Source organism: Corapipo altera, unplaced genomic scaffold (assembly GCF_003945725.1).
Source record: "Corapipo altera isolate COAL_440 unplaced genomic scaffold, ASM394572v1 0, whole genome shotgun sequence".
Lineage (NCBI taxonomy): Eukaryota > Metazoa > Chordata > Aves > Passeriformes > Pipridae > Corapipo > Corapipo altera.
In genome coordinates, this window is record NW_020884872.1 from 54,191,762 (window position 1) to 54,214,077 (window position 22,316).

General features: G+C 37.8%; 1 protein-coding gene across 2 annotated transcripts; it reads right to left on the reverse strand.

Annotated features, from left to right (window-relative positions):
• Nucleotides 1-192: 192 nt before the first annotated feature.
• On the reverse strand, nt 193-22,137 carry PROSER1 (proline and serine rich 1). Of its 2 annotated transcripts, none has more exons than XM_027647523.1 (13): nt 21,970-22,137; nt 17,911-17,976; nt 17,127-17,195; nt 16,568-16,662; nt 14,317-14,410; nt 13,706-13,816; nt 12,904-12,987; nt 11,867-11,945; nt 9,545-9,640; nt 9,377-9,421; nt 5,383-7,141; nt 4,579-4,726; nt 193-516 (listed from the first exon to the last, which is right to left on the reverse strand). In XM_027647523.1, the coding sequence occupies exons 1-13, from the start codon at nt 22,012-22,014 to the stop codon at nt 511-513; spliced, it is 2,697 nt and encodes an 898-aa protein (XP_027503324.1). In that variant the 5' UTR covers nt 22,015-22,137; the 3' UTR covers nt 193-510. The 2 variants fall into 2 exon arrangements, with proteins under 2 accessions (XP_027503324.1, XP_027503314.1); XM_027647513.1 differs by lacking the exon at nt 193-516 and adding an exon at nt 1,598-3,264.
• Nucleotides 22,138-22,316: the final 179 nt, after the last annotated feature.

Consider the following 22,316-nt stretch of genomic DNA (forward strand, 5'->3'; position numbering starts at 1 on the left):
AATTTGCAAGAAATAAGAACATTCATTACACAGCAAGTTTCCTTTCAGGCCCAGCCAAATTCGGAATACTCATTCGCAAACAGGAGGAAGAGGAGGACAGAAAATTGCTGTTTCTCTCATATTCACTGCAGCTGCAATTAAAGTACTTGAAAGAAACATTGAAACATTTGCAAACAAAATTCCAGTAAGTTCTTAGTTCTTCCAAGAAAGATTTTATTTTAAAGAACACTTCACTACACCTTATCTTTGTAGTCTGTCAACACAGATGAAATACAGCAGTAATAGGCAACTTGAACAGTGAAAAAAATCATAGTTCAGAATTAAAGTCATACAGCAAAAGCCTTTTCCCAGCACAGGCTCAGTGTAAGGTGGTTTGCCTCAGGAACAGACTTTTCCTTGGCTTCTTAAATATGGTGCTCAAGAAAACATGAAAGAGCTCAGGAGAAATCACCTCCTTCAGATATTCCAAGGCTGGGTCACAGGAGTTTGCTACAATGAAGAACACAGACTTTATTCCTGAAGAGAAAAAAAAATAATAAAGAATAATTTTACATCAGGAGAAATATTTATAAAATTGAATTTTATCTTAATCCTAAGCACTGGAAAGTTCAATTTACAGAATTCTGCTCAACATGTTTCACTAAGAACCAGAGAGCCCATTCAAGACATAGGAACTTAACAGTTTAATGCTTCTTAAATTATTCATTTGTCTGACACAGATGGGAGTGTGTCTGTAAAACTACACCACCTATGTATGAAATACTCTTCTCTGGATGATGTGGCTAGACACCACTCACTAACTACACTGTTTCAGGAGAAGAGCATTTAATAGTGCATTTTCACTACTTCTCACCTGTTTGCATTTGGAGAAACAAAGTTTCATAACCTCTTCAGTATCTTTGAGTCGTCCCATGTTCAGATAGAAAACCCCACACCCCACAGCCACTCAATAGATGTTTTGAGAAAGAGGTACAAACTGCCTACTTTTTGATAAAACACTGCATATTACTTGTTTCTGACTAAAAGGTAATGTAAATTAGTTCAGACTTTGATTGATTAATGAGGAAACTAGGATTAAAACAAGATATCAAACTTAGGCCCACAGTATGGTTACAAAATGCTGACTTTGAACTACTTTACATTCATATCTATGGGACAAAAGTCAATCTGCTTTGATAAGATACCTATATCTTTATTTTCTCCTTCTCCAACTGATCTACAAATCTACAAAGAACAAATTATGAAAAGAATGAGAAGGAAAGTATAATGAAAGATGGTAGAGATTTCTTCCACAGATTTCTTGAGACAAGATAAAATGCACCAATTTTAAAAGCAGTCCAGAGTGGAGAATAATAATTCAACAGGTTTCACAAAATAAAAAAAAAAAAAAAAGCAAGAGCACAACATTTTTATATTTAGATTTAACACAATACATAAATTTGATTATTAAAATATAAGATTACCCAATTGCTGCCAAATTTTTCTAAAAAAATTCATAGGATATCTCTATTGTCACTCTTTAGGAAGTCAATTTCATCATTATGGACAGAATTCTCCATCATAAAGAAACAGCATAAGCAAGACCAAACATCAGAAATATCTTAGTAAAAACAAGTTTATTCATTTGTATTTTAGGTAAATATGTAAATAGTCAGCAAAGCCTTTTCGCCATGACTGTAAACTTTTTATTTAAAAAAATTATGTTAAAAACCAATACAGTAATTTCTGTTAACATTCTAAAAAAGTTGTTCACATCTTGAAAGAAAATACATTAGCAACATCTCCCAGCAGAATCAATCTTTAAAAAAGTAAAACTCTAGGTGCAGAACTTTTCTACAGTGTAGTATCTATCCTCTACATTTTAATTTAATCACGTGACTGAATATCATTCATCTCTATTGTCTCTGGAACATGATCAAGAGTATATCTTAAACAGATGATACTCAACGAAGTGTTACACATTGCCACAGGTACTAACATTATTAGAAGAGTGCACAACTGAATTTCACTAACAAAGCAAGACCTTTCTATATGCTGCATCGTAACAGTTAATTTAGCTATATGCCTTTAAAATCATGTACGTTTTCCAAGGAAAAATACTAAAAAAATCCATGGTCCAAATTCTGCTCCCACTTGTATTCACAGGATAATGTAAGCACCATCAAGTTGTAGTTTATAGCTGAAAAGCATAGAGAACCAGTTTGTTTGTGAGTATAAGGGAGAGAAGAACTTGACCCATGTCTGTAAACATTCACAAAAGTCTGCAGTCAAAAGTGCCGGATAGGCAGCCTATCCGCAGTACAATTATTTCATTCACAGAGGGGTGTTGGGGGCAAGGAGAATATTATGGAACACTATTTTAGAGGCGAGTTAGAATGTTTTTATGTACTCTGGAAAGACATATTCTCAGCTAGCTAAACCATACTCCAGTTAAACATAATTCACTGCTACCCAAATATAGTACAGCATCATTTCCTAGCTTTCTTTTTCAGACAAAGGAGTACTCAATTCAGCAGCAAGCCCACGACAATATTTCAAAGCATAAGAAAACTCCCACACACCTCTAATCTACCCTCCCCTTAACATACTGTTGATGCTAACAGGAGATCCTCATACATACAAAGAAAATATCCAAAAAAATAAGTTGACCTTGATCTATGCACACAGAAGAAGTGTGCTTCTAGATGAAAGATCATCTACAGCTTTAATTGTCTAGTTTCAGCCTAGATCTCATTCTACATTAACCACATATACCATACAAAACATAACAGAAGGATAGGTGCTTATACACACTATTAAGTATACTTGTTCTCCCCACTCAGTTTGACAGTCAGTTACCCCTATTTACATAAACGTCTGTTTGAATGTTCCCGATCCTGTAAGACACCAAACATTCAACTCTTAAGATTAAAGGAGAGTCAAGGATGCTCAGCAATTCACAGAATCAGACCCTGAATCAATTGAATGCAATCACAAATTAAATTTGACATTTGACACAGCCCCCTGGAATAATTTTACCCTCATGTTTTCCCCTTCTTTGCCAACTCAGACCATGCTCCCACTAATGCAGAGACAGCCTTCAAAATGAATAGGATCAGGCTCTGTCAAGCAAACATTCCAGTCTTTAAAAATGTCTGGTATTTACTGCCATCCACTCTGGGGCAGACTTGTCTGCAATGAAAATGGTGTTCCTGGTGTTGATGGATAGTTAGCAAAACCTTCAGGCTGAGCTGTATAGTTCTCCAGAGCAGAAGCAGAATGTGCCTTTAAGGAAGAGAAGAAGTTAGGAAACAGCACTGATAAAAACAAGGAAACAAACAAAAATCTGAATCAAGCAAAATTTCAGCCACGATACCAGTCCAACTCAAGCCAAAAAAAAAATTATTTATAAGTGTGCAAAGAACAAAGATGAGAAATGCTTCTATTCACAGATGCTAAACTGTAGTGCAACTATTTCTCTGAAATACCAGAGAATGAAGAAAGCAGTTGGATTAAGAGGGAAAACAAAGAAATGTTAAAGGCATTTACTGATTTGGAAGGCATAGCTTAATCAGCTGTAGTATTTCAGTGAGTTCGAACTTCCTTTCTCTTCACTGCTCAAGTAGATAAGTGTTAATTTTAGTGATTGAAACTTGTAAATAAGAAAAATGATGTTCCCTCAATGCAATCTGCATACATAGATTTCTACAGAATAAACAGATTCCTGAGCTGCAAAAGCAGCGTGGTCTAATAACTTGCTTCTTCCAATCCCCTGATAGTCAAAAGATATCTGACAATATTCTGCACACTGAATAGTACTTAGACACATGCTCCATTTCAACAGCTGATGTGTCATGGAAGAGAGAAAACATTAATTCAAGACACTCAACTGCCTCTTCTAGTGTTTTGTGGAGAAGGACAAATTTCCTGCCAGAATCCTTAAACTGCACAGAGGCTGTTTTTAACAAAAGACAAACTAAACATGTAAACAAAAAGTCTGATGGTAATTTCAGTTAACTTACGTAGGTTGATGAATGAAACAAATTGTTTCATGGACAAGAGATGATGAGACTACACATTACCCAAAGCCACTTCAAGCTTGTATTACAACAACTGTATTTGTGGGAACCACCAAGAGAAAGGCACAACCACAACAGACACAAATTCAAGACAATCTGATTACATGTGTAAAGAGTCATGTAACTCACAACAAAGGGTCCACGAAATCTGTAAGTTATTAAAATGTCAGACTGGAACTGAGTACAAATTTTGCAATTACACGGCCAGGTCATTAGATTTAACACACACACAGCAAAAATTTCATTTGCATTATCTTTTCTTTCTTTTACTTCTCCCCATTTCAAAAAGAGTTTTTGAAAAGGGTTTAATCATATTCATAACGTATAGAAGCACTGTATACCAGCCCTGAGTAAAAAGTTAATATCAGTTGTTCTTTATCATCATCCTTGTAATCAGTTCTCACGCAGGTCAGGGGTTTTAATCATTTACTGACTTAAAGTAATCCTAAGAAGTTAGCACATAAGTACATGCTCAAACAATCACTGGAAACAAAACAGTACTAGCAAATAGGCATGTTACCTGTAGTAGTGCTGACTGTGCAGCTGCACTATGCTGCAATTCCTGTAAGGAAGATTGTGCGGCACTTTGGGGAAAGCCAGGGATACCAGGGAGAGATAAAAGACCAGGAAAAACCGCATTTCCCGGTGTCTGTAGTCCAGAAGTCAAGCTGAAACAATGTCAAAATGAAGCTATTATTAGGAACATCTGCATCGTGTTTTATCCTATGTTTCTCTCTCTATAAGATTACATCTATACAAATTAGAAAAGCACTTTTTTTTCTAAACCTCATAAGGCCAGAATTTCCAAATAGAAGCCCAGACCTTACTCACCTACAAATTATTCATGCACACACAAACCAAGACTATCTGAAGCACACCTTAGAAGGGAACTCCAAATTTTTTGTACCCTGACTGTGCCTACAATTTGCACTCAAAAAAACTTTACAGACAAGAGTTAATGCTGAGTACTTCCTTAAAACACAGGAACATCTAAGACATTGTCTACTATTACCTGTATGTGTCAATGGATGCCCATGTGGAATTCATTCTTGTAAAAGCCTAGAAGGTGCCAAGTATCCTCATCTGGGAAATAAGATCACTCACTGGATTGAACTGTCATAACAGGGACTATTGAGGACAACCTATTTAGTCACTTCTCTATCAGCTTCTAAAGACAAGTGGAAATCTACTAGTGAACTACCTTTAAAAATTATCTGCAATTACTTACTATGAGCGAAAATAACATCTACACCTGAAGTAAAATCAGTGTTTTGCTCAAGACAAAAAGAAATAGTTCTGACCTCCTTCAGAAACAGAAACATACCCAGCCTGCGCAACAAGTGCAGAGTTGAAGTTTGAGCTAAAGGCCGAGGCAAACCCTGGCAGGACCGGAGCTGGAGATGGGGCTGTGGCAGCTGCTGGCAACGGTGCAACTGCTGCTACTGCAGAAGATGCCTGGAGGCCAGGGAAAGAAGGGAGAGCAGGAGTGACAGAGGGTGTGTTAGAGACAGGAAAACCAGGGAAGGATGGGTTTGATGATCCCAGAGGTCCCTGGGCAACAGAAAACAGCGAAGGGACAGCACTGGACAAGTTAAGCGAGAAGGGTGGAGCTGTTGCTGTTGCTGAGGCGGCGAGTCCTGAGAGTACGGCAGCAGTGGAACTCACATGGGGGGCAGACACGGCTGAAGCGGTTGTAGACGGAGTAGCTAACAAAGACCCTGGGAGAGTGACGGGTGGTGTAAGTGCTGGGTTACCAGTAAAAGCAAAGTTACTGGTTAGAGATGTAAAAGGAGGAAGTCCGTTGAACACAGGGGCAATGGGAGCAGAGGAGCCATGTGGAGCGAGGGAAATGGAAGCCAGAGAACTGGAATTGTTTAGAGGAGCACTCAAAGAAGAGAGACCTGACAGCACTGGATTCAGGGAACTGGGTAAACTGACTGGCACTGAAGCTGCTGAGGTGTACGCACGCCCAAGTGCTGACAGGCCTATAGTGCCATGAGAAGGGCTGGCTGCATGAGGAGGGCCTTTGAAGGCTGAGAGGGTAGGACTCATGGGTTCTGTTTTGACCAGAACTGGGATACTTGTGGCAGCTGGGGCTGATGAGAGCTGCTGGTCAGGGTTAGTAGGGCTTGTGCCATGCAGGAGGGAGGCTGATGAGCCACAGTTGACTGGAATAATTGACGGCGAAGTGGTTAAAGGTGACTGTGCAGGCAATGTTGGAGTGGAACTAGAACTGGCTACAGATGGGGATGGAAGACCTGGAAATATAGCCAGCCCAGGTGTGGAAGAACGCTGTGGTGTGGGGGTGGCTGATGGAGTGTAACATTTGTTGACAGAGGAAGTGGGAGGGTCAGAGCTTTGATTAGCAAGAGCAGATAAAGAAGCGAGCTCACTTGTCACAGCAGAAGGTAAAGCAGATGAATTGATTAATGAAGCATCATTTGATGTCAGAAATCCCTTTAAGACAGACAAAATTGGGTTAGGTAAGCTAAGTGAACCAGGAATGGTAGTGGCAGGAGAATTAGCAATTGTAGATGGAACAGGACTAGAGATCCCTTGGGCATTGGGTGGCAAGGACAAAGGGAGGCCAGCAAAAACTGATGACAATGGAGCAGGATTATTAGCAGAAGCAATAGAAGAGGTTCCAGAAAACGGGAGGCCAGTAAATGGTGTAGTAGCAGATGCAAAAGCTTCACTAGGTGCAGGTGTGGCACATGGAGTGGAAGAACCTTGTGGAGTAGGCATAGCAGTGGGTATAGAAGCCAGCCCAGAAAAAACTGCAGGGACAGGGGTAGAGGTTGCACTGTGAACAGATGTGACAGGAACACCAGGCAATGAGAGGGATTTGATGACAGTAGGGGTTGGGGTGGATGGCTGAGACGTATGGATGGAAGAGGAGACCTGTCCTGGGAAAACAGGAAGGACAGGGGTAGACATGTTCATCCCAGAGATGTGTGGAGTTGCAGGTGTTAATGGATGGCTTATTGCCTTGACAGGTGATGGGGTAGGGACTGGAGTAGCAGCAGGTGTTGAAGGATTAGAACCATGAGGAGTAAAGAGCTGATTCGCTTGTGCAGAAAAAGCTGCAAAGAAACAAAACCAGTAAGAATACTTGAAACTGTCAGAAATGTTTGAAATCAACACAAAAACATTTTATATAGCATTTAAAAATATGATACACAGACAATAGCTAACACGCAATGTCTATATATAAACAATGGATACTGGAACCTATGGAAACAAACCAAAAAGGTACATACAAACACATCACACAAGTTGTACATCATGTGGGTTACCACTCCTTTTAAAAACATTTTGTGACATCTGCTACCTCTTTATGATATCATGCAAAACAGTCAGATACACTCAAATATACTCTGTAAGAACATCTAAGTGATACAGGTAAACACCCTCCCTCTAGTCCCTAATATTTGGTAGTACCCAAATCAGCATAAGATCACCTGGGCTCCTCTGCATCCACTCTCACTGAAGGTCAGAATTTCCTTCAGAACCAGTTAATTCAATGTATCATGATTTCAGACAAGTTTAGTCAACAACTGAAGAAAGCTGATTTCAGGTGCGGGTAGTTTTCTTTCCTTCAAAATCAGGTCATTCTCTTCACTGTGCTTCCTTCAGATTTTGATTCTAAGAAGGTACACTTTTAAATTCATGTATCACACTACAGTATTAGAAACTAACATGGACACTTGACTTTATCAACAAATATTTCTAGAAGTCTTTAGTCAGGTGTCTGTAATCAAGGCAAGCACTTGCCTCTAAGAGTATCAGCTTGTGTCAATCCTACAAAGTAAGTTATAGACATCAGTCAAGCTGGAGGAAAACAGGAAGGTACACTGTGAATGGGGAGGTGGAGATTAATGGAAAGAAGCTGCATTTAAGAACACTAACATGTCAAGCACCTTGATATGCCTGCCTCTAGTTTCCTGTGGGATATGAACATGTTAATAAATCATTCCTCCCAAACAACTTTTTTGTTTTATTTTACTTTTGAAGTAATCTGTTCAACTGTAAGCAAATCACTGATCCAACCAGTCAAACTCATCACCCATAACTCTGTACAGCCTAAATGTCTCTCTTGACTGAATTCTACATATATACACACAAATCCAAAAAAATTAATCTTTTAAATCTAGGATCTAAGTTAATATGACAAACTCCTGTTTTGTATATCTTGAAACTCTAAAACTAGCAACTTTGCAAAACAACTATTTTCGTTTACGTATTCTTTTCCAAAAAAAAAAAAAATAGACTGCCCAGCTCTGGATTCTGTTCTTTCCTTACTCTGTTTCTAAGCTGAAGACTTTCCTGAAGATCAGTTATTTAATCCTGACAGCCAAGATAATCAACGAAATACAGCTGCAACAGAATCCAGAGCTGTTACTGAATTTCTCTTGCTACAGAAGATTTCGTTCCTTACACTGTATTCATTAAGCTGTATTAACTACCTTGTAAAATATATGCACACTTATGGAGGGGTATATAACAATAAAGTGAGTCTTTGAAACATTTTGTAGAACCACCCCTGGACATAGAGAAGAAAAGACAAAACATAACTTTTTTGTCCCTAAGAATATTTACAGTTGCTAGACTTATCATGGTCATTTTATCTATTTGCAGTATTTGTCAATTTGCCTGACTCAATAGTCAGTAGATTCTAAGCTTCTATTTGTCAAACCTAACAAAGTATTATCAAAGCCTTTTTATAAGTAGTTCCTAATGGTATTATTATGATTTATACTAAGCATACAAAGCACTACACAAATAAAAACAACAAAAAAATGCACGACTGTCTTTGTAAAAAGAACAGGATCTTAAAGGGTAATACAAAAGTGCAGGTAGACATAGCTGGATATAAGTCTGGGATAAGACATTCAAGAATCTCTGAATCTCCCTTGTATTTCTACCTTCCTATTGCAACTGCTATAGGAAACTAAAATGTGAATGAGTTTTCCAACACATGTCCAGAGTTTCAACAACTGCAAAGATTTATTGAAGTATTTCAGTGCCCGACATTGCAAAACATATTTTGATTTAGTTTACCTGATTTCTCACATACTCATATACTTAAGAATATAAAATTTGGTTAACATAAAAGGATGAGTTTTAAAGTTACAATGCTTCTAAGCACCGAATACCTGATGATTTTTTTCTCCACTCTCAAGGAATCCTATTCCAACAGTAGTTAAACAATTACAGTCTTGTGAAGACCCCACTAAACAAGTCAGTTTTTAACATTTTCTGAACAAATAACAAAGATACAATCAACAAAAAAATCCCCCTGGGGATTTGCAATTTACCTTGATTTTGGGAAGGTTTTGCTTGGCTGGAAAGGTCCTCATTTTCTAAACAAAGAACAATAGCTTGTTATTTAAAAGCAAATGAAATTCCATCAGTGAATGATCCACATACTACAATGAACTGCAAAATCAATACAATCAATATTTTTAAAGATATGCATGCTTTACCTGATACCACTTGATTAGCAGTGTATGGTGGAGGAGCTGGTAAGCCTGGAGCTATGACATTAGCCATTGGAACTAAGCCAGCATTGTTGTAAGCACCTAAAATAAAACATACAATACACATCTATTGTCAAAAAACCCATATCTCAATGAACCAGTAGGCATCTTCTGCTTTAAAAGAACATTTTCAAGACTGTAAGACATTCCTTCATCAAAAAGCTAGACCAGTTAATCATCCAGGTTGGATGTTGGCTTTTGCCAATGTCTGCCTGAATGGCATGAGTTGTGATTCAAATTTTACTAGGAGTAATTCTCTTAAGAAAGCACAAAAAAGTCAGGTTTCAATTCCTTTCAGTTTCATTTTGCCTGAACAAACTCTAAGGGAAGGAGTGATCCAGAGTGCTGCAGCATCATTGGTTACTTTCATATTCCTCATCTAAAGTCTGTTGCAACTCCTTCTTTAACACTGAAGTCTTGACAAATAAAAAAGAGAAACACAGACCAGTGACCATGACCAGCCCTTCAACACTAGCCAGAAAATTCAGAGGAAAATGTTCCATTTCAAATACTTCATCTAGTATTCTTCAATATTTCTTTAAATGTTAAGAAATTATTTTAATATAAAATTCTTAGTGCAATTGATGTATTAAAAATACCTTTTTTTCCTCTTATTTTTTTGGAGCAACTCAAACTGTTGTATTGCTGTGGTATACAGTTCTGATGAAGAACATCAGAAATTAAATTGCAGGAACATAAACACACTTCACAGTGGTCCTGAATGAATAGTTTAAGAGCATAAAAACTTGTGCTTCATGGGGAAAGGTAGCACTCGAACAATACTGAAAGTGCAATAATTTGTCATACACAACTCCTTCCTATTTCATATTTCACAACTGCACCTGATGTCAAGATTTCTTGCATGACAACTCTTGCCTGAAAATCAGAAAAGCAACTAACAATCATTGTGTCGCTTAGGAAGGAAATGTTAGAGGCTGAAAACAAAACATCATTCTGACCATTGCTTGAAAACAATCACATTCAATAGTTTCAGGTCAGCATTTGCAACCTCATCAAACACACACACATAAATATATATATAATTTCAACAGTTATGAGTTCCATTGTCACAAGAACTCTCTTAAAAAACATGTTGCAGTCTAATAAGGCCCTGAAACCTCAAAAGCTGTTCATATCCTAAAATGTACTAATATTTATATCTAGTCACAGGTCAAATTTGGTACTTTAAGTTACTCTGAATAGGACTTATTTAATATAAATTTTAGTTAGTCTGCAAGTCTCCCATACAGTTTCCTGGGAGCAAGTTATTTCTTGGGCATAAATAATCAGTCTTAGTTTAGCCACTTGTAGTGCCCATTTTTCCAAAATGGCTATAAAAAGACTTGCAAAGATCGGATTGATTAGATGACTCACCCTTCAACATGCATGCTAAGAGTTCTACTACACTTTCTTATCAACTACCTTAGAAATCCCTAACATCAGTGAAAAGCAAACGTCCTAACCAGAGCACTCCTTGTTTTGCAGTAGGAATTGCAAGATTAAGAAGGGTTTTCAGATACTGAAAAAAAAGACCAGTCAGACTATGTAAGTACTCTAACCTCCTCTTTCTAAGAAAGGGTAATTGTCTTGCTCCCTTCCAAACACGTCTGGAATCAAACAATTGATGGAACAGAGCAAAGAAAGAGGAGTTTATGAATAAAGGCTCAATCTTACTTATGGCACAAGGCTACAAATAGACTAAAAGCAGGAAAAGGTAATCACTATGTCCCTTCTGAGACTGAAATGTGCTTTTCTTTCAGGAAACTGTAGGTAAAGCTGAAGGTAACTGAAAAACAGATTACAAGTCTGAACCTTCAGCTGAGAGAAACATATTACAGACCTCCAGCAAGTTCCTACATAGTTCCATCCAATTCAGGGCTGTGGCTGACCATACCCAAAGTTTGGTTCTACAGCAACAAGTTAGACTCGACAGGTCAAAGCCCAAACCTTGGTCAAATGTTACAACAAAGTCACAGCCCTTGTCTAATATGCACAGTATTTATCCATAAATTAAATATTTCATCATCAGAACAGGATTGTGAATTTTCCTTATGATGTGGATGTTGAAAAAAGAAGTCAATATATTCCTCTTTTTATCAATTCTGCAGTCATGACAGGAAAAGGTAGAAACCAGTACTCAGAACACGCCAAGGAAGCACAAGCCAATTTCAGAGATGGCCATGGTCAGAGAAACTAATACTTGACACATTACTTAAAAGGCAAATGCATGAAACAATAGCATCAAGCTAGAACACACAGAAGCCTTACTTGGTGCAATAGTTGCATGTGGCCGACATGGTGGGATGGGGTATGGAACTGGTTTGTGTGGATTGTACGTCGATGGAGCCTACATAAACAAAAGGAAAAGGCAATAGTGAAAGCGTTACCTGATGTATCTCAGACAAAAAACTAACATTCAGATACTACTACATACAGGCATTCTTCACTACAAATACACGTGATATGAACTTTATAATATCCATTGTCAGTGCAAGTATTTCACTCTTTTCTGAAAAGAATGAAACAAACATCAACTTTCTCATCAACTACCTTAAAAACTCCCTGAAATCCCTAACATGAGTGAAAAGTAGATTAGATTTTAGATTTAAATTTTAATATGAAACTGAGCACAGGTGGGAAAGGGAACTCCTTTCTGCCTCACAGTTCTCACACTCTGCAGTCTTGGACTGACATCTCATTTTAAAGATTTAGCACATTCAAACCTAACCAATATTTCTGACGGTACCTGTGCCTTTAAAATAGTACACCTTTGTAGGAAACGCCTCACAATAAAAGTGATAATAAAATATTTGAACAATACTTCAAAAGAGTAATAGGTTCCCTGAAAATTTGTCCCACATCTTTAAGAATTTTGAAATACAGATCAGCCATGTTGTTAAGAAACAAGCTCCTTCAAAAGCACAGCTGTAATTCAAGTTCCCAAGGTGCAGACATTTTTTTGTCCATATAGGAAATCCTCAAAGATCAGCTCATGATGGACTACTAAAAATGTTTTTAGCTTTCTCTTCTGCTACTGTAATTTAAATTCTGTTTTCAAATGCACACACACTGTATCAAGCAGAGAATCTCCTCTCCACAGCTAAAAATTACAGCTTATTTTCAAGCTAAATAAAAAATTACTAGGTCATATTAATTTCATTATAGAAGTTTAGCTTCAATTAAATTGCTGCTCTACAGTCTTCTTGCAACATAACAGCATTTTATAATAAAGCCTCATTGAATCATCTTGTGGTTGTTTTGGGTTTTCTTGAAGTTTCATTTATTTATTAATTTATTAGACATACTGGTTTGGATGGTCCAAGTATACGGGCTGCTATTCCCTTTCCTTCATTAGTACATTCTTCTGTGTCCTTTTTGATAGGGGTTCCCTGAAACAAAAGAAAATTGAACCAAGTACTAATTTAGAAGCAAATATTGATATAGAATTTCTGCCATATTTGACTTTTTCCCAACTACATTTGAGTTTCTAAACTTCTAAAAGTAACCATGTTTGCCAGAAAAAAAACAACAGTCTTTAAGGCTTGTAAAATGATGAGTAAACAGCATTCCAACAGCTTGGTTTGTAACACTGAGCTTTTGTAAAGAGAGGCATTTTAAACAGTCCAGTTTGATGATGGAATTCTGCATTTTGACTTGTGGATGTGATAACATTTCATAGTCTCTTATGTGTTCACAGAAAATACTCAAAATGGTTGTTCAAGAACTACACTAAGATTAGCAGTAGTACTGTAGTGACCATATTAAGCCATCTTATCAACCTACCAGTAAGGCTCTTTATACCTCTCCTGATTCTGCCAAATATTGCTGTATTTTACAACGTGTTTCTGATATGAACAATGTCTAATTTATGAAGTAATCTTTACTTGAAGCAGCATAGAAAGAATGGGCAAATAAAAATAATGCAAGTTCCCTATAATAGCAGAAGGGGGTATTAAAAAATGGACAAACAAAAAACTCCAACAAATGCACATCAGTTTTGACCCCAGTCCTCCTTCCATGTATATCAATTCTGGTTTTGGTTATACTACAGTGAATCCCAAATCAAGAGTTCATTTGTGAAAAGCAAAAGCATAGGATCATACTTACTGGAAAAATTCCATTTATGCGGCTTGGTTTGCCCTTGGGATAAGGATTGCCAGGAATCATGCCACAGGATGATATCATAGCATGAGGAGCCTTACAACCTGTCTTGGAAGCCTGCAAAATAATCAAGAAAGAACATTATTTGCTACCAAATTCAATGCTTTAAAGGAATTTTACTATTTCATGACATTTAGACTGTATGAATCAACCTACATGGAACAGCTGAAATCTTTTGTCTCAAACCTTTTTCCAAATAATCCAAATAAGTGTAAGGTTCTGCCAAAGTCCCCTTTATTTTGAATAACTCTACTCGGACCAGTTCTGCTCAGACTGAACTTGGGCTTAAGCCCTTGGTGTTCTCTAAAACAAACTGCTTCCTTCCACATTGGTTGCAATTCTGTGCTCCCTTTTCCATACGTTCCTAATGCCTACAAAAACTTCCCCTTTTGTTGCACAAGCATTATATAGCTCTTATCTTTCTGCAGTTGCTTTCAGCTTGTCTTACACCACCAGCTCCCAACAGTCCTCATGCTAAGCCTTGACCCCACAATGACCATAAGGATGGAAACAATACTTATTTGACAGAATCAAGGATACTAGTATATCTTGATTACCTGTTCAAGAATTCTTCTGCATCTTTTCTTCTCTGACATATTAATTCTGAACAGATCTTCAATAAGGCGATAATTCTGAGCATCAACAATGTTGCTAAAAAGACAGTCACAGACAATTACTGCCATTCCATTGGCATAAGTAGAAATAATGCACCACTGAAAAGTGACCAACACTTATTTAGCCACTACCCAACAGTACATTAAAAAAACCCATAATTAGTTCAGATCATATGATTACTATTATTAAAGTAAAACCTTCCAGCCTAAATATGAACTTCTTACGTCTTAAGTAAATCATGGTATTAGAATTAAATATCAATATGGAACAATGGATGATGATGGCTAAACTTTATTGCAAAAATATGTTGAAAAAACGGATTTTGCATCACAACAGTTTGTTAGAAAGCTTTAATTGCTACCAGCACACAATTCCTAGCACAGCAGAAAAGCTGCAGCTACTCAGTTTGCCACTGTTTCTTGCTCGTCTGGTAAAAAACAAATTTTCATGTAATTCTGGTACTCCAGAATGAAAAAGATCAACTCCTGGCAGTTCTCTCCAAGTTCTGAACAGCTAGTGAAAGTCTTCAGATAGTTCCAAAAAGAACTCTTCCTCTCTTCTCTCTCCAAAACAACACTAGACACACCAGGGAAGACAAAATGTGAGTACCAGGAGACCAATGCCTGCTTCTACCTGCCTTTTTCAAAATCCTGATCACAGCCTTATTCTGTCAAATACTACCTCTGCCATCCAAACTACTGGAAATACAATATGGTACCAGAAAGGAGGACTTCTCAAAGGAGGATATTAGACAGAAATTAAATCAGCAGAATGTTGAGTGAAGACATGAAAAATGCCTCAAAGAACGTTATTAAAATGTGACTGAACTTTTGGTTTTGTTCTCTAATCCTGATCAACAAAGTAAGCAGCACATAGATTTGGCTTAGGATTCCTAATCAAGACTCCCTTATTACGCTCTTGTACTGTAGAAATTCAACAGCTAAAGAAGTTACCATGCTTTCCCCCCACATGAGCTGAAGCTAGCAAATGAAGAGTCTAATGTGCCACTGACTAACTTTCCTTAGGCTACCCTGTTTTGTTTTGGTCTGAAATAGACTAGGAACATTCACACGGCTTCCTTAAACTCAACTCCAAAAGCCAGATTTTGGAGTCTGTGTCTTAATTTTTTTATGGATATTTATATCATGAATTTATATGCCCCAGAAAATTCAAGCAGGCTGTAATATACAGCATTCATAGGCAAGGCAGACATACTTACAGCAAAAAAAAACCAAAACAACCCCAAACAGAACAATATTCTTATAACAAATCCCCTGAACCAAGTAGCAGAGTTCCAGTGTAAATATGTGTAAGCAGCAGATCCTTTGAACCAGCTGTGTTCAGTAGAAAAACCCCAACTTTCTCCGTAAACACAGAGTATCTATACATCTTTTTTAGACTGTAGATTTGTCAATTTAGGAGATCTATATACTTAATTTAGAAGGTTTTTTGAATGCAAAAGAGGTCAGTTCCCAGAATGCCCTAGTCTCAAGTCTTTCACATTTCAGTGAGCAGAGAAATAAGCTTAAGGCTGTCTTCATTCTCTACCTGATTTGAAGACCACTGTAAAAGCATTGCCAAAGTGGCAGTTTTCCAGCAGGCAGAAGCCCACATAGCAGCATGCTCAAGACTCAAATGAACTATGGAATTTTCCACAATCATAGAATCCTTGAACGGTCTGGGTTGGAATCATCTAGGTCCAAGCCCACTGCCATGGACAGGGACATCCTCCAGTAGTCGCAGTTGCTCAGAGCCCCAACTCGCCTGACCTTGAACACTTCCAGGGATGGGGTATCCACAGCTTCTCAGGGCAACCTGTTCCAGCCTCACCAGCCTCACAGCAAGGAATTTTTTCCGAATATCTAATCTAAACCTACTCTCTTCCAGTTTGAAGTCATTCCCCCTTGTCCTGTCACTACATTCCTTGTAACAAGTCTTTCTCCATCTTTCTTGTAGGCTCTCTTCAGGTACTGGAAGGCTGAAATTAGGTCAACTCCAAGCCTTCTCTTTTCCAGGCTGAACAAATCCAATTCTCTCAGCCTTATGTCTACTTCTAATTCACAATCAGTAATGGATTTGTGCTTTACCTTAACCAGGTACAGTGCCTCCTTCTAGAAGTATGTAAAGTTTTATATACCCAAACACTAGCAAAACCAATACAAGTTAAAGGAATACATCATGAAAGATACTTACGAAGCTAAGATTTCAAGGGCAATAAGTTTATCTTTGCTGAATGTGAAGCAGTTGAGAATATTAACCATTTTTGATGCTGGAACTGCCACTATTTTCTGACAAGAAAGCAAGAAAGAAAAAAAGTGCATTAAAATAAAGAAGTACAATTATTTTAAACTCAGAATACAACTCAGTAACAACTTCACATGGTGTGTTTCAGCAAACACTTAACAGTCTCTCCCTCCCATTGGAAAAAGATTCTATACGCTAAATTATGAACAAGCAGTTTCAAAAAGCACTCACCCAAAACAAAGAAATCAGGTAAGTTAACAATAGTTACAAAGGGTTACATCTCTTTCTGTGATACACAGGAAAGTAAAAGACACTTTAGTCAGAAAAGATACCCTGGTTAGAAGTAAGTTTCATAGTTTGATACCACTGAAGAAGCAGCACATAAAGAGGAAACTTTGACAATTATAAAGGGTACAATGAGTCATCAGTTGCAAAAGTAGATATCACAAAATTAAAATAAGATTATAAAAGCAAATTTATTCCACAAGATTATGTCACAAGAACTTACATGTTGTAAAGCCTTTATTGCCTTGAGCTGTGGTTCAGCCCAGGAAAAGTATCTCAGTAACTCAACAACCTGCAATAGTAAGGCCTTCAATTAATCTTTTAGATATACTAAAAATGTATGCTAACAGTATCAATACGATCTTTCCATTTTTATAGTACAGAGGTATACTGTTAAAAAACATCTGTCTGCATGTTTGATTATCAGTGCCTACTAGCATCTAACGGTTTTTATCTCTAAGTAGGCACTTAAAAAAATCTATGCTATGAGATGAAGATTGTCTATGGAAATATTTAAAATACTTACGACTCTCTATATATTTGCATATATGGGCAACAATGAGACTGTATTAAAATAAAAAAAGAGTCAACTATCTCTGAAAAAGCTTATAAACATTCAGTATCTCAAACAGCATCTTTACCAAATATACACCAAAAAAAGCCAGCAGAAAAAGAAACAGGGAAAAAATATACATAGTATCAAAATAAGTTGGATAATTATTACTACATGCCTGTTTAGACAATACATGCAAAATAATCCTAAATTCCATTATGATAAATTTATACCATTTTCCATACACAACCAAAAATGTAATTACTTTGATGATAAAACAACTTGGAACTATTTTTCAAAGTTTAATGCTGATATAATAACAAGGAATTAAATATTCTTAGTTAATAAATAAAAAAGCTAATGTGATCAGCTTTGGTATAATTGGAGACAGTCTGCATTATTGAATACACAAAAACAATAGCTCCCATTAAACCCATGACAGTGTTGACTTTACCTGTTCACTAGAAAAGTATCCATGAACATATTCAATAGCTTTTAATTTGTACTCAGTCAATACAGCCTAAAAGATACAGAAAAAGAAGTTGTACAATTAGTTGCCCAAAAAGTATAATTATAGCACAATCATCTACTAATCTCTTAATCTAAAAATTTCTGCCCTTACAAAGTGGCATTTGCATCAATCACACCACAGCATTCTGAAGTAACAGTATATTCCTTAGATAATTGAGAATGGTGAAAAACAGAAAAAGACTTCATTTTTTTTTATTGTCATTTATAACTGTGCTGAGAGAACATCATCATCATCACTCTTCTTTTTGCCCCAAAGCTTTATATCAATTTTATGTTAAACAAGATAATACAGTTGATTATTCAGACAATCTCATTGTATGTTCCCTGTAAAATAAGTAGCAAAGCATTTTACTTCAGTGAATTTATGAAGGGACTGGATAACAAGTCTGTATAGAAAGAATTAAGATTACAGCAAAGCTTGCTCCAGAGGTGAATGATGTCTTATCATTACCTTTCAGATTTCTAACTTTAACATGCAATCACACAAAACAAACAAAGTGCAGTACTTTGATGCAGCACTTTTAACTTTGTGGCGAGACAGTTCTGTTGATAACCATGTGAGCTATCTAATAGCCAGGACTTCCTTCCTCTTCTCATACCCACTCACTGAGATGGTACAAGATGCAAAGAAGAGAGGTGACAGCTGAATTCCTGCCCCAAATTGGTGCAAACACCTTTCTTCCTCAGTTTCCAAGTCTCCATCTATTGCTAGATCTCATGCATATTCTCAAACCACCTTCAGCTTCACCCCCACATCCATAACTATCTGCTTCCCAGTAGCCCTAAAATCTACTCTAAATTTTTTTGTTCCTGTCCCTTCACACAGACAGATGTGAAGGTCTTCACTGCAATCTGTGAGTAGCACAGGTGCACAGAAACTCACTTGGATACTGTTTGAGGCAAGTCTTTTCCTTTCAGTACCTTATTAAGAAATAAACACTACCAGACACACCGAAGTCACAGAGGGAAAAGAATTTCTCTCTTCATGCTCATTTTTACTTCTGTCTCTTCCTTTTCCATGTATTTTGGAAAAGAGCGGGGTATGCCATATTTTTTTACCAAAATATGTTACTTTTCTTTCTTAAATCAACAACTGAATGACTTTGTAATAAGAACACAAACAGAAACTACTGCTATGGATATTTATGGAAGAAACAAACAAACAAAATCCCCAAAGTTTATTTTGCTAATAACTATAAATATGGGGGAAATAATACTAAGCTACACAAGAAGACATTTAAATAATTGTTCCTCCTAATTGTAGGACTGAGAATGGAACACACTAGCACAACTAACTTGTGCATCACAAATAAAAAAGGTTCTACCACAGAGCTAGAAACAAAGCTTAGACAAAAACACAGCAGCAAAGACACGAAATCAGCATTTGGGCAACATTACACTGCAACAGCACAGCTATTATTAACACAGCACAGCACTGATCCTTAGATCAACTGCAAGTTGGGTTTACAGGAATACAGGCAGATAGCATAGAGGAAACATAATTGCCTAAAATCACATGTCAAAACCCTTTTGTCTGAAGTCTTTAGTAATCACAGAGCGTATTCTGAAGGACTGCACTGCAGTAGCAATAATTGAAACGTTACTCCTTCCCACCATGAATTCTCACAGAAAGCAATCATGTGCAAGTTGTTCCTTAATTATTTTTTTTTTGTTCCCAGATTTTCCACACAAAATTTTAACCGAGAGGGAAGTCCACACCCTCAAATATCTTATTAGGCTGTCATGTTTTTAGCTGGTTATACACATACCTATTTTATAAGGGAGAATTTATGACCGTGACCTTATGCAAAAATGCTAGTAAACACAGATGTGATAAAAAAGACTCATCCCTGGGGCTTCTGTTGCACACTCATTTATACCTCACTATGTTGCAAAATAGTAATACTGCAACTGCAGCCATCAACTGGGCCTCATGCTGAAGAGAAACTGAACTGCAACTCAACTCTAGTACCCAAGTCCAAAGGAAATTTACCTTTACTAGACAATCCAACATAACAAAAAAAGCCCACTTATTACAAAAATGCTAAGGATCCCTTTTCTGCCACAAGGCAATCTTATTCGAAACAAGCCCTTCATTTTCACACCAAGACAGGTAGAAGGATACATAAAACAAAATACATTGTTACAGACTTCTACTTCCCATGCAAACCAGGAAAAATTAATCTCAGAGGTTCTGATTTTTTTCTCTCTCTTTTTCCACCTCCAGCGTTTCGGTAACTATGCCAACCACTAACCTTTAGCTCTCCTATTAAATGCAGGCCTCAGTGCAGAGAGAAAGGAGAGACCTGCCAGACACCAGGAAGCCCAGGTTTGTATCTCTACTCCCCACAGCTAGCAGGTATTTTGCTCCATTAGTTTTTAAAGAGGGGATGCAGAAGCACAGCTCAGAGCAAGCATCAAAACAGGATTTGCATCCTGGAGAAGCTGTGCAAACACTCCGAAGCTGTGAGAGATGTGGCTTCCAAGGCCTGCTGTGTGCAGCTTTGAAATCGGCTCTCATGTCCTATTTGTGCGTTGTATCTCTTCATGGCTGGGCTTCGCAAACAAAGATTTGTATAAGGTGGATACTTCACACTGTCTCTGGTCAGGCCAAGTAAATGCAACCCTTTTCCACAAATAAGAGATACTTGGTTATTTTGGTTTGTCATAGTTAGAACAGTTGGGACCAGTTCATCACTGTATGAGTGTAACCCAAAACTGTGTATTCTATAGCCTTCCATGCCATTTCCCAGAAACTGTTATCAATGAACCATTTACACCATCAGCTCAGAGCGCATGACTCATCAGGCTATAAACTAGGTGTTAAGAGGCCTTCCAGATAGGAGGGTGTTTCTGTCCTCACACCCATTGTGAAACCCCCTGCCCTGAGGGAGGTACTGGACATTCCTGCCTGAACTGGAGAATATATAATCTTGGAGTCTTGGAACCTTTTTAACCACTCGTGGGATCCAGAGGAAGACTGCAGACCACTACTCTCAACCAGACTGCAGACTACCACTTGACTGGACTGCAACCACCACTTTTTCAACCGGACTGCGACCACCACTCTTGACCAGACTGCACCAGCACTCTCACCAACAGGTTTTCCCCTCTCCTTTTACTTTGGACTCAGGGGGCCCAAAGAACACCACTCTGTTCATCCCCAGGGTGCTGGGTTATACATTTGGGTTTTGTGGGTTAAAACCAACTGTTTGTCTGCATAATCGTACTTATTGTATTATTTTATTAAATTATTATTCTGATTTATAATCTCTCTTTTGAGTTGGGTTCATTTTCCCTGCCGGTTTACCTTTAAACCAGTACATGGTTTTTGTTCCTCATCTTCCTTGACAGTGAAAATGCTGCAATAACCTTATTCAAGTGCTTATTTCAAATAGGGCTCTTGAAGTACACAATGTTAGTTCAGTGGCACAAGTCTGGACATCCCGTGTCAGTTTTATGAGACAATTAAAAACATCTCAAAGCGAGGAAGCATGCCACAGCAGTTTTACACTGTTACATCTGACACACAAAAACTGGAATACATCAGCAATACAGCATTAATTCTTCACACGGTGGTGAAATTTAGTCTGTATTGAATCCTGAAGGGATTATCAAAGAACACAAAACCCTTCACCTCGTGTGTTCATTAAGAGGAACAGAATCATAGAATGTTAAGGAGTTGGAAGGGGCCTTAAAAACCATCTAGTCCCAAGCCCCCTGCCATAGACAAGGACATCTGCCACTAGACCAGGTTGTTCAAGGCCTTATTCAACTAGGCTTTGAACATTGCTAGGGTTGGAGCATCCACAAGCTCTCCGGACAACCTGTTCCAGTGTCTCAGCGCCCTCGCAGTAAACAACTTCTTCCTAATATCTAACCTAAAATTTCCCCACTTTCAATTTGTACCCCTTACTCCCTGTCTTACAGCCTATACTCAAATTATTAAACTAACATAATATAAAAAACGAGAAGTTATTACCTTCCTAATTTCATCCAACACGGTTTCAAATGATTTCTTATCCATCTTGATTAGTTCATTCAACGTGTGAAGGAAATAAAAACTAAATAAATTAAAAAAAAATTAAAAACCGGAAAAAATCTGGGCTAAAGACTTGAGAGTCTTCAAGTATACAGGAAAAAAAAAAAAAAAAAATCTGGGCACTGAAGGCGGTCCGGGCTCTCCTCATCCGGACACAGAGACAAAGGCTCCCGCCGGGCGCAGCTCAGAACGCCCGTCACGCCGCGTCCCGGGGCCGCTCGGGCCGGCGGTGGGAGCGGGAGGACGCGGGGCTCGGGGACGGATGGAGCTGCAGGAAGGGGTGGCAG

Excerpts from the sequence above, each read along its gene's own strand:
- PROSER1 (XM_027647513.1), bottom strand. The coding sequence starts at position 22,014 with ATGGATAAGAAATCATTTGAAACCGTGTTGGATGAAATTAGGAAG. Across the intron at positions 9,422-9,544 it reads TGCTAATCAAGTGGTATCAG|AAAATGAGGACCTTTCCAGC; the intron begins GTAAAGCATGCA and ends TTCTTTGTTTAG. Across the intron at positions 4,727-5,382 it reads GCACTTGTTGCGCAGGCTGG|CTTGACTTCTGGACTACAGA; the intron begins GTATGTTTCTGT and ends ACATTGTTTCAG.